Here is a 13,020-nt window from a genome sequence, read left to right as displayed (position 1 = left end):
TATTTTCCTCACCCAAAAATAGGACTGCTTTACATCACCCCAGCTCTACAACCAACAAAAATGCACACACACAGACCCCAACAGAGACAAGTACAAGAATGTTCTTAGCAGAAAAATCTGGAGTAATCCCACTCTGAAAACAACCCAAACGTTCATCATCAGTAAAATGGATATATATATATATATACCACAGATCATGACATATTCCTAAAATAGACTACTATACAGCAATGAGAATTAAGGACTACAACTCTACACAACAACACGAATGAATCTGAAAATGTGGACAAAAGAAGCAAGAAACAAAAGAGGGAACAGTGTATGATTCCAGGAAAAACTGATTTTTGGTGCTAGAAACAGCGGTTACTCTCCTGGCAACAGCTAGTCACTAGAAGGGCCACAAAGGGAGCTCTGGACATGCTAATAATGTTCTGTTTCTAAAACTGCTTCTAAAACTGTGTGCTGATTACACAGATGTTTTCACTTTGTGAAAATGATCAGTCTATATACTTACGTTTTGTGTACTTTTCTGTATATGTGTTAAACTTCAATAAAAAGTTTACTTAAAGAAAGAAAAAAAAGATTTTTCAATCCTCAAACTAATTCCAGTCCCTCATTTAAGTCTCAAAAGTTTATCTCTACTAATCAATTTCTTCTAAGATAATGTGTTCTTTCTTTACAGGTCTAAAATACTTTGTACCAAAACCTAGATCTCTAGTTAATGATTCACATTTCATTCAAGTTTATTTTGCTCTTGCTCTTTTTTTCTTATTTATGTAGTTTGAGTTCAAAATTAACAATGCAACTACTCAAGGAAGTTACTCTAAATCTGCAATTTACATAGTGATAAGAAAAACCCATTGTAATTAATACCTATGGTAATGTCCCAGCTAAATAAATTGTTTACTCCAAAGAGTTATCTGTGACTGATGAAATGCTGATAAGCATAGCGAAAATTTCCTGAACAATCACCAGTATATTAACATAGTTCAGAGAAAAAAAATATCAGAGAAAAAGTAAGACTGCTTTTATTCCTCTGTGTTGACATTTATCAAGGAAATTTAACAAGAATAAAAATTTTTAGCCAATTCAGTCAGGAGTAAAATCTACAATTTTAGAAATATTTATATAATAATGTTACCTTTAGTTAAATATACGTTCTATTTCAATAGTCTTATTAATCTTATAATTAGAGATATCAATAATGAAATATTTTTAACAAGAGAAATCACCAAATTTAATATTTAAAAAGCAAACAAAAAATACCAACTTGCAGCACCATCCATCACGAAATTCAATCCAAAAAATATTTAGTGAATATTTACTATGAATATGAAAATTTGTTATACACAGGAGGAAGTAAAAACTTAAGTCACAGTCCCTTGTCCTCTATACTGAGATAAAGATATATCAAATAATTATAATAAATTCATTGGTATGCAGCACTTAATATATACCTGTATCTAAAATCTGTTTTTTATAAGTCAAAAATTAAGAGACTGAAGTATATGCTTCCATCATAATTGAAAGTTATATTGTTACAGACGAAATACAACCAAATGAACCTAGGCTAGGCTACATTCCCTATTTTTCTCAGAAGACAGGATAATATAAAAATAGCAATACACTAAATAACAGGAGACCTGGATTTTAGTCTTGCTGCTACTACTAAATAGTTGTAAGATCTTAAGCAAGTCATTAACTTCTTTGAACCTTTGCTTATTCATCTGTAAAATAAGACAGGTGATTTAAACCACCTTTGAAATTTCTTCCAACTCAAAAGATTCTAAAAGAGAAAGCCAAAAAAAAAAAGAAGAAAAAAATCAATAGGAAGAACAAAAACACAATGAAAGAGTTTGTAAACAAGAATTGCTACCAACTACCTGGTAACAAATACAGTCTTCTAATGAAGAACCCAGAGTAACTAACACTAGACTGGGACTAAGAAGACCTGGGTTCTAGTACTATCACATGACTACAGGCAAATTACCTGGCCCCTCTTAGCCTTAGTTTCCTGAGCTATAAAATTAGGACAATAACATCTACTTTGCTATCCTCACATAGTTGCTATGAAAATAAACCGATATATAAATATGCCATGTAAACTTTAAAATTGTACAAATATTCCCATTACTAAAATATGATTAAAAATAATTTTGCATGAACCCTGAAAATGGTTTACTTACTTTTCCACCTAAATTTCCCCAAGGGAAAAAAATCAAGAGTAATGAATTATTTATTGAAAATACGGCACCTCAATCAGTACAAAAAACTGTTGATAAAATGTTCCCAAAACATTTAATCTATCGTCATCATTATTGAGTATTTACTGAATATTCTGATTCTGAATATCCCAGATTCTGTGCTAAAAGATTTTCTCATTTAATCCTCACAATAACTAAGTAAGATAGGTATTATCATTATTCCCTATTACAGATGAGTAAATTGGACCCACAGAGGTCAGGAAACTTTGCCAAAATCAATGAAGCTAATAAGTGGAAATGCCAAAATTCTAACCCCAAGTAGCTAAACTCCAAAGTCTGAGTCCTTAACTATACACACACTGTCACCTCCAAGTACCTCCTTAATACTAATGTTACAACACCTTTGGTGCCTAACCATTTCAGCCCAAGCAATGGTCTAAACACAAAAACTCCAATATCTGCATAAGCAGTAAAACCTGCAGATCATTTTTTAAAACTTAATTTCAACTCTGGGATCTGAATCTCTGACAGACAGAAGGTTTGTGTCACTTTCTCTCCTTCTAAATAAATATATTATGGGAAAGGAAAGTGGTGATACGAAAGGAGAAGGGAGAAAGGCTCTCTAAAAGCTGTAGGTAAGGTCATTTTTCTCCCAGTGTCTTTGATACTGCTGTTTCAGCCAGGTGAAAGATACCACCTAAGGTAGAACTTGGGGTCTTCTCCACTCAGTAAAGTTAAGAACCTGATGACTGCAAATACTCAAAGACTGGGCTTGTCAATTCTAAGTTTTCCCCGCAGATGAACATATTGACTGTCCTCTGACAATAGGGGTGGCAAAAATCTGGATCATAAAATCAGTCCTATATAGTAATGGTTCACTGAGGTAACTTACTTGCTCCCCAAACTACTATTTAAGTTTCTAAAAAACAGTATTTCAAAGAGACCATTGTATGACTACAGTTAATATTATATAAACCCAGCAGAGACATATCTGCCTATGCTGAAAGGCAATAAAACGTTACAATTACTATTAAGTAAAACTGCTAAATAAAAATTATAAAGGAAACTATAAGGTGGCTCTAGGGACATCTCTACATAAAATACAAAGAATTTTAACAAATGGCCAAAATGAAAATAAACTATGCATAAAAAGCAGGAAAATATTCTACAGATAAATCCCTAAGATGAAAAGATAACATCATAATCTACAATACTATCTATCTACTGGGTTAATTATAATTAAATACACTTTTCATAGAGTTGTCAATGCAACACTTATTTGGCATATAAGTATTTTTTAAATTATGGAATAAATTATGATTCTGTGATACAGATATTTTGTCTCCATCTACTGGAAAATAACAGCACTATCCTACGGTCAATAAAATTTTGATGAATGCTAGCAAAGTAGGAATTTCTGAAGATATGAAATTTCACAGACAATACTTTTTACATTTTGTTATAGAATGTAACAAACTAAAGCATTATTATTATCCTCACAGAACCACAGTTGTATTAATCCATTCAAAACAGAAACTCAAATACGAAAACATTATCAAGTATAAAAATATATAGCCAATCAATTTGCTCCCATATATATCATAATTAAAATAATCTTCCCAAGTACTAATAATTTAAATAAGGCCTCAAAAGACAGCAAACATTTTATCAACGCTTTGTCATATGTAAACTGAACCTTCAGAAATCATCCACAGATGCTCATAATACGAAACCATACAAATTTCACATCAATAACAAAATTTCAATCAATAAACTTATCGTTGTTTTGCCAATATAGAAACAGACACAGATAATTCCAGACTTGATCAAAATTACAGCATCAAGCAGAAATATTTAAATAACCAGTCATAAACTTTAGATTTAATACATCTCAAAATCTGATTTGGGTTATTATTCATTTTTGGAATTCATAATACATCTTGCCAATCTACCAACAAACTCAGATCATTCTCTTAATACCAAGTAATAAGAAACGCCTGTGTGGCTACAACCAAAATATATGAATACCTTTAGTAACTGACGACACATTACAGTCTTCTGGTGGAAGACCTGTCCCACCATCCTTCCAGTATGGATTCAGTTCTCTTTCTAGCAGTCTGGCCTAGAAGAAAACACTTTCAGAGGTCACAATTTAAAAATAACCTCACCATAAAATATATTAATAAATAATAAATCTGAGATTTGGTTAACAGTTGTCACCTTGGACAGACATTTAAAACACTCTTAAGACACTCTTCTGCAACTTGCAGGAAATAATGTCTAAATTAGCATTCATTCAATGCTTTTATTGAATGCCTACATGAATCAGAACTGTGCTAGATGCACAAGATGTAAGAGTCAATATGCCTAACTCAGCCCTGGGTAGATTATGAGATACTGAGGAATACAGACAATAAACAAGTAACTGAGACATGTTTTGAAGATAGAAGCACAGAGTGCTAAAGCCGCACACAATTCAAACCCCTCTCTCACTGAAAGATCAAAGACTTCCTAGAGGAAGTAATATGTGCAGTCTTAGGCCTAAGAATGAACAGGAATTACCCACATTTTCTTTTGTTGGGGGAAGAGGGCATAAAGATGCTCCAGGTCGAAGGAATAACAATGTGTTCATAAAACTCTAGAGGAAACAGAACTTGCAGGGAACTTAAAGTAATTCCCACTGGCTAAAACTCAGAAGCAAGAGTGAGTAGTGACAAGAGATTAACTAGGCCACATAGGCCATTTTAAACTGCTATTAGGGTTTTATGCTGGGGCAATGGTGAGTCACGCAAGTGAGAGGCTTTGTATTACACAAAGAGCAAACTGGTTTCAGAGTGCAGGAAAGACTGGAGAAGAGCAAGATTAGAGGCAGGAATCCAGTCAGAAAACTAAGGCAGTAATCAGGAAAGAGATGATGGCAGCCTAATCACAATTCAAGTGCCTCCTGTGCACTATGCCATGCACTGGGGCTACAATAAACCAGGTATAGTCCCTGCCATCAAGAAACTATGGTCTAGAAAGGGGAAAAGCAATTAAGCGATATTAACATAGGTAAGTGCTACGAAAGTAAAGGGTTCTATAGAACCACATACTAGGGGTACCTAACTTGACCGTAGGAGGTCAGAAATGCTTCTACAGAACTAATAATGGCAATTATTAGAATTAATAATGGCAATCAGATGGAGAAGAACAGAAAGAGTTAAATGTTAGTTTCCAGTAATATCAAACAACTATGCTATTGAAAACAAAATGTTGGATAAAATTCTTTTAAAAAAAGCTTTTAACAAGAACATACAATGGGGAAAAGAAAGTCTCTTCAACAAATGGTGTTGGGAAAACTGGATAGCCATATGCAAAAAAATGAAAGTAGACCCTTACCTTACACCATACACAAAAATTAACTCCAAATGGATTAAAGACTTGAATGTAAGACCTGAAATTGTGAAACTTCTAGAAGAAAACATAGGCAGTATGCTCTTCGACATCGGTCTTAGCAACATCTTTTCAAACACCACGTCTGACCAGGCAAGAGAAACAATAGAAAAAATAAAGAAATGGGACTACATCAAACTAAAAAGCTTCTGCACAGCAAAGGAAACCATCAACAAAACGAAAAGACAACCTAACAATTGGGAGAAGATATTTGCAAACCATACTTCTGATAAGGGCTTAATCTCTAAAATATATAAAGAACTCATGCATCTCAACAACAAAAAAACTACCAACCCAATTAAAAAATGGGCAAAAGACCTGAACAGACATTTCTCCAAAGAAGATATACAGATGGCCAACAGACACATGAAAAGATGTTCAAAATCACTAACTATCAGGGAAATGCAAATCAAAACTACAATGAGATATCACCTCACGCCCGTCAGAATGGCTATAATTAACAAGACAGGAAACAACATGTGTTGGAGAGGATGTGGAGAGAAAGGAACTCTCATACACTGCTGGTGGGAGTGCAAACTGGTGCAGCCACTATGGAAAACAGTATGGAGATTCCTCAAAAAATTAATGATAGAACTACCATATGATCCACCTATTCCACTGTTGAGTATTTATCCAAAGAACTTGAAAACACCAATTTGTAAAGGTACATGCACCCCTGTGTTCATTGCAGCGTTATTCACAATAGCCAAGACTTGGAAGCAACCCAAGTGCCCATCAAGGGACGAATGGATAAAGAAGATGTGGTATATATACACAATGGAATACTACTCAGCCATAAGAAACGATGAAATCCAGCCATTTGTGACAACATGGATGGACACTAAGGGTATAATGCAAAGTGAAATAAGTCAGAGGGAGAAGGTCAAATACCGTATGATTTCCTTCATTAAGTAGTAGATAATAACAACAATAAACAAACACATAGGGACAGAGATTGGATTGGTGGTTACCAGAGGGGAAGGGGGGTGGGAGGAGGGTGAAAGGGATAATTCGGTACATGTGTGTGGTGATGGGTTGTAATTAGTATTTTGGTGGTGAACACGATGTAATCTATGCAGAAATAGAAGTACAATGATGTACACCTGAAATTTTTACAATGTCATAAACCAATGTTACTGCAATAAACAAAAATTAAAAAATTAAAAATTAAAAAAGCTTTTATAAAGTATCCATAGCTGACAAAAAAAGTACAGAACCTTTAAAAGACAAAATTTAAGTTAAAGGTTAACTTAGAGGGATAAACAAAACCAAAAGGATTTGATTTCTTAGAGTAGTTTGTACCAAAAAAGATTCTGTCACCTCCCTTGTTAGTCTATTACAAAATCTCACAGTATCTATAATCAAGGAATTTCTTCCAGTGGTCTTATCTAGACACTCAAAGAGATACACATCAGATACTCAACAGGATTTTTAAAAAGGCTGAGGAGGACAAGTGACAACAGGCTAGATAAATTATGAGATACTATTCGAAAATGTACAAAAAGAGCAAATATATAAAGAACTACTACAAATTAGAAAGAAAAAGACAACCCCAGAAGAAAAATAAGCAAAAAACATAAGCAAGCAGCTCATACTATAAGAAATCTGAATGACCATAAAACACGAAAAGATCTCTCACAGTAATCAGATGAATGCATATAAAAACAATGAAATACCATTTCTCACTCATTAATCAGCATGACAAAAATCTTAAAGTTTGACAATACAGATACTAAGTATGTTACAGAAACATACATTGTGGGAGCAATATATAAATTGTTATAATCTCTTCGCAAGTATTTGTAAAAAAGATAGGTGCATACTCTATAACTTAGCAATTCCACTTCTAGATATGCACCATGGGGAAATGTGCACACATGTGCATGAGAACATACATACAAGGACCTCCATTGTGGCATTCTTTGTAATAGTTTATAGTGTATAAGATAATAAATCTCACCACACGAAGCCAAGGACTGGAGTGGGGGAGATCTGCTTGTGAAACAAAGCCAAAAAACTGGTATGCATCTCTATACGCTACAAACTGGGTCTACCGATAAATGCCATAGGTCTAAAGCTTATAGCACAATGCGGGTATAAGGAGCCAAGAGGATACAGATACACTGTTGTCTGAGCATTGGTATTCAAACTTTTTTATAACCTTGACTTATAGAGAGAGTGTGTGTGTGTGTGTGTGTGTGTGTGTGTGTGTGTCCAAAACAACGGTTTTAGGAAACAAAATATATCTTTATTACACGTAATACATACTGATATTTTATATTTTCAAATGCTGATTGCAATAAATTAATTTCATGACCCACATTTTGAGAAACATTAGCCTAGAACACCAAAGAAATGATATCCTCAATATCAAGAAGAGATGTAAAATCAACATGCCTCACACAGAAGCTCAGGGAAGGATCATTTCAGAGCTCTTCCCATTATCTTCACTTTATCCCCACTCCCGTTACAAGAATTAACATTTGTTTTTAAGGCAAGGGGCCATTTCTTTCTCAAAATAAACCAAATATTTATCATGTGTTAAGAATATGATGATGTGCAGACAACAACATACCCAAACTGACGTGCAGACGTTTAAAAATTGGCTAGTCTCTGGGGCCGGCCCAGTGGCATAGGAGTTAAGTGCGCGTGCTCCACTGCAGCGGTCCTGGGTTTGGAACCCCAGGCACGCACCGACACACCACTTGTCAAGCCATGCTGTGGCAGCATCTCATATAAAGTGGAGGAAAATGGGCATGGATGTTAGCCCAGGGCCAGTCTTCCTCAGCAAAAAGAGGATTGGTGACAGATGTTACCTCAGGGCTAATCTTCCTCACAAAAAAAAAAAGGGGGGGGCTAGTCTCACTCTCACTCACTAGTCTAGATAACTAACTTCTACACAACAATCTGAATTCTTACCTAAGCAAAAATCAAAAATTCCTATAAGTTATCAAACTTCAGAACTAAATCCAGGGATTTACAGAGCAACAAGGTAAATTCATGGGGAAAAAGAATAATAACTCTTCTAAAATTTCAAATATATAAAAAATAAAAAAGCACCTACTATATGCAGAGTTCTATACTAGCTGCTAAGGAAGATACAAATATAAACAAAACAGTTTCCTAAAAAGTTCATAATCTCATAAGGGAAATAGGACAAGACTATTAAACTACAGTACTTTACAGAAAACTACAAGCACTATGTGGCAAAGGAGCTAATAACGTGCTATGAAAACATAAAGGAAGAAGAGATTTATTTCAGTCAAGGGAAACAGGAAGAATTTCAAAGTATATATCAAGTTAGGCCTTGAAGGATAAACAGGATGCAGACATACAGAGACAGAAGAAATTCACTTAGAAAGAACCAGATAAACAAAAATTCAGAGACAGGAATTAGCAGAGAAATATGAGGCAAAGTGATTAGTTTGGTTGAGGTACAAATTACCTAAGAGAAAAAATTTTGCCTTAAACATCAATCTAATGAGTTTGGACTCCATTTGCAGGCAGCTTTTTGGGGTCTTGAATGAAAAACAGTACATATAGGACCTTTCTTCTCAGTCCAGGCTTTGAACAAGTTAAGAGATAAAAGCAAAGGAGATAAAAGACAATTAGAAGAGGGGACGGCCCGGTGGCGCAAGCGGTTAAGTGCGCGCGCTCCGCTGCGGCGGCCCGGGGTTCGCTGGTTCGGATCCCGGGCGCGCACCGACGCACTGCTTGGTAAGCCATGCTGTGGCGGCGTCCCATATAAAGTGGAGGAAGATAGGCACCGATGTTAGCCCAGGGCCGTCTTCCTCAGCAAAAAAAGAGGAGGATTGGCGGATGTTAGCTCAGGGCTGATCTCCTCACAAAAAAAAAAAAAAAAAAAGACAATTAGAAGAGAATTTTTCTTTCAGTGAAAGCCAGATGGGCTGAACCTCACACTGAGGCAGACTTTCCCAAGTGTAGAAAGCACTGAACCAACCCCCACCTCACCTCATTCCCCACATGGTCTCTGCAGGCAGCCTGTTCCATAAGCAGGAAAGGCAGAGCTAAACCAAATATGCCCACTTTATTCTTTCCAAATTAACCAATGGAAAATTTTGTCCATATCCTCAAGGACAAAATGAGAAAAGGTGGTGGCATGAAATACCACTAGTGGAGCTTCTTCCACCAGAAAGGAAACATTAGAAATGGCAAGACATAGTCTCCTTAACTTGAATCACTGAAGACTTCTAAACAGAATAACACCATTATCAAAACTGTACTTTGAAAAAATTAACCTGATATCATTTGTGGGATGCTGAAAAACAAATCAAGAGGTTATTGTAATAGCCCAGGCAAGAGGAAATGAGGGCTTGAACCATAATAATATCTAACCTTCAATGGCTCTTAGTTCCAAGGGCTGTCCTCAGTTCATTACACGTATTAACTCAACTCCAGTACAGACGAGATAAATGAGGCACAGAGAGGTGAAGTAACACATACAACTAATAAGTGGCATTCAAACTAGAGCAGCAGCAGTAGGAATGAAAAAGATAATACAGATACAAAAGACAAAAACTACATAAGCAAATAAGCAGATCAATAGATGCCAACTTAATTCAATCAGAGAAGTTTATATAAGAATGTTTAAGAAAAGATTATGTTAATTAGAAAGCCTAAAATTCAAAGCTGGAAAGTTGGTAAAACAAGCAAGACAAAGGTATTAGTCTCTTAGGAAAGTGAAGATGGTTTTATTTAACAGTATTTCTAAGAATAATTGATCACTATTTCAATCTATTAAAGATACTCAAGAGTCTACTATGTTCTACTGTTTGATATGGAGAACAGGCCGGACCATAAGCCAGAGGTACCCTAACACGCCAGACCAACAATGTCCACAAGCAGGAGAGCATGATTTCAGCAGCAAGCGTGTAATGGTAATGGGTAAAATCAACTCCAGACTTCATAGAGCTCCCATCTCTTGCTCTACTATCTACTGATTATCCGCCTATTGCTAGGTGTACTTTTCCTTTCCTCTTTTAGAACAACAAATCCCAATTCCTTCACGTCTCAGAGACAACGATATTTTACAGAACTTAGTCAAGATGTTCCAAAATCTCCTGGCCCCCAATATTCCATATGGATAGTTGCTTAATTATAAGCCAATACAATTTACCACATCTACATTTTCAGAATTAATATCAAACCAGGAGGAGCAGGAGACAGAAAACAACATTGGAGTCATAGGACTTCTATGACCACTCTCATATTTTTCACTTATTTGTCCCTCTATACCACAATCAAGGTAAATTCTTAAAGACTATCTTCTTGCTCACTAATTCTCTATTCAGCTGTATAATCTGCTGTTTAACCAACTACAGAGTTTCTAATTTCAACTGTAATATTTTTCATTTCTGGAAGTTCTTATTGGCTCTTTCTCAAATCTGGCTTAATAATCTTTGATTCCTTACTCATATTTTCTATACCTACTGTTACTGTATAAAGCTATTAAATATTTCAATAAAGGTTTTGTGGGTCTAATTCTGTTTTTTATTGTTTCAGATGACTCTCATTCAAGGACTATCCCTGTATTTTCATGTATTTTGTGATTTTTAGATTATGAGTTTATATTCCATAGAACTTATTTCAGGGAAACTTGTGATGCCTGCATTGACAGTGTGATCCTCTAGAAAGGATTGATGGTTGCTTCTGCCAAACACTTCAAGGCACTATCAACTCAAGAACATTTTAAAATAAATTCTCACCTTAAAGATTTTCAGACCACACAGGTAGCATAGTTCAAACCTTAGAATCATAAATATTTAGATATATGCCCTAGATTTATAAATCTAGCAAACCATTAAACTGACTTCCTACAGGGAACTTATTTTAAAAGAACTAATACCACATTTCATAGTTGTTCCTACTTAATTTATACTACAAAATATAAAATATTTCACACATAAAACTGCATTTATATAAATGTCTTATCGATTTATTAAAGGCAAATTAGAAAGATAAAGCATTTTAAATATTCTCTTACCTGTTCAAGTGCTTGGGTTTTCTCTTGCTCTATTTTCCTTACAGTTTCCTTTTCAGCTTTGAGTGACGATGATGACACAGTTTTAACAGACATAAAATCAACAGTCATCCACTCATCCCTCTGCTAAAAAAAACAAGTCATTTTGATCTAAATTGATTAGAACTTAACACCTGGATCAAATCCCACATGGCTGTAAAACTTGAAGCAAGTTTCTTAGTCTCTCTTCTATAAAATGAGATAAGATTTGAGATATCCCTACCTTTCACGACTGTTCTAAAGAGTACACAAGGAAAAAGATTTAAGGCATCCAGTGCAATGCCTGACACACAACAGGCACTCAAACATTAGATCCTTTTCACTTTCCTTCCTTCACTGTGGCTCACACTGTATAACCTGCATTGTTCCTCAGACATATAAACTATAACCCAAAATTTGTGAACTATTCAACTATTAAGTATTGCTAAAAAAATTATGGCATGAGGTGAAGGGAGAGAAAACTGTGATTGAACTCTACTCACTGTAGAAAGGTCAGACAGAGTTAACAGTACAAGGCTTCAAGGACATAAGGCGAAAGTGGCACTTCTCTATCAACAACCAGCAGTAGGAAACCCTCTGAGGGACTAGAACAGAGATAAGCACTCACTTTCTCACAGAAGGAGAAGAAGGGGAGTCTAAAGGCTCAGCAAACAGCATTACTGTCAAAATTATTCATAAAAGTATACTGTTTTCAAAGTCTAATTTCTCTCCTGAAAAAATTATAATCATCTTTGATTTTAACATTTATCTATTCTTAGAAGTACACACTTTGTTTAAAATCAGGTGACTTACCTGAATAACTTGGTTGTCTTCTGCCTTTTCATCTTTCACTTTCCAGGCCTTTTCTTTGCCAGGAGTTTGGAATGGAACAGCCTCAACCCACTCATCTTCAGAGCTCTAAGAATATTTAGCATATAAGTGAAATTCTCAAATTTGCATCTTTCATATAAAAATTCTATGCTGTTGTTAAATGGTAGAAATTCAGCTTCCTAGAGAAAATTCTTACAGTATACTTCCCCTTTAAAAAGTTACATTGAAAATGTGAAGAAAGAACATGTAAACCCACTATTTTTGGATAAGCTCACAAAGTACCAACCAAATTATTTCTATGTTCTTAGTAGTTTATTATCAAGCCAGGGAAAGCAAAAAACCAAAGATTAGAACTGCTAGGTAGAGAACTCATTTCAGCACAGAGTTGCAGTTCTACTAACATCAAGTAATACTGACATCTTTGCTTAACTAGAACAAGGGACACAACACCCAAGTAAATGACTTGGCCTCTAAGTTTCAAATTCTGAGATTTCCCTATATCTAAAAATGCAGAGATCTCAGTTAACAGCCAGG

At 35.1% G+C, this 13,020-nt stretch overlaps 1 protein-coding gene across 4 annotated transcripts in view; it reads right to left on the bottom strand.

Annotated features, from left to right (window-relative positions):
• The window catches only part of CWF19L2 (CWF19 like cell cycle control factor 2), a 124,751-nt gene that overhangs the window by 96,979 nt on the left and 14,752 nt on the right, over positions 1–13,020 (bottom strand). For 2 of the 4 annotated variants that reach the window (XM_058545300.1, XM_058545302.1), the window contains exons 4-6: positions 12,469–12,573; positions 11,641–11,763; positions 4,233–4,326 (exon numbers count right to left, since the gene is read on the bottom strand). In XM_058545300.1, the coding sequence (XP_058401283.1) occupies positions 4,233–4,326; positions 11,641–11,763; positions 12,469–12,573 (322 nt within the window). The remainder of the gene's footprint in view (positions 1–4,232; positions 4,327–11,640; positions 11,764–12,468; positions 12,574–13,020) is intronic. The other 2 variants (XM_058545301.1, XM_058545303.1) reach the window with 1 other exon arrangement.

This window comes from Diceros bicornis, chromosome 7, assembly GCF_020826845.1.
Source record: "Diceros bicornis minor isolate mBicDic1 chromosome 7, mDicBic1.mat.cur, whole genome shotgun sequence".
Taxonomy (NCBI): Eukaryota; Metazoa; Chordata; class Mammalia; order Perissodactyla; family Rhinocerotidae; genus Diceros; species Diceros bicornis.
The sequence above is the reverse complement of the archived record's forward strand: the minus strand, read 5'-3'. Positions and strand labels throughout refer to the sequence as shown.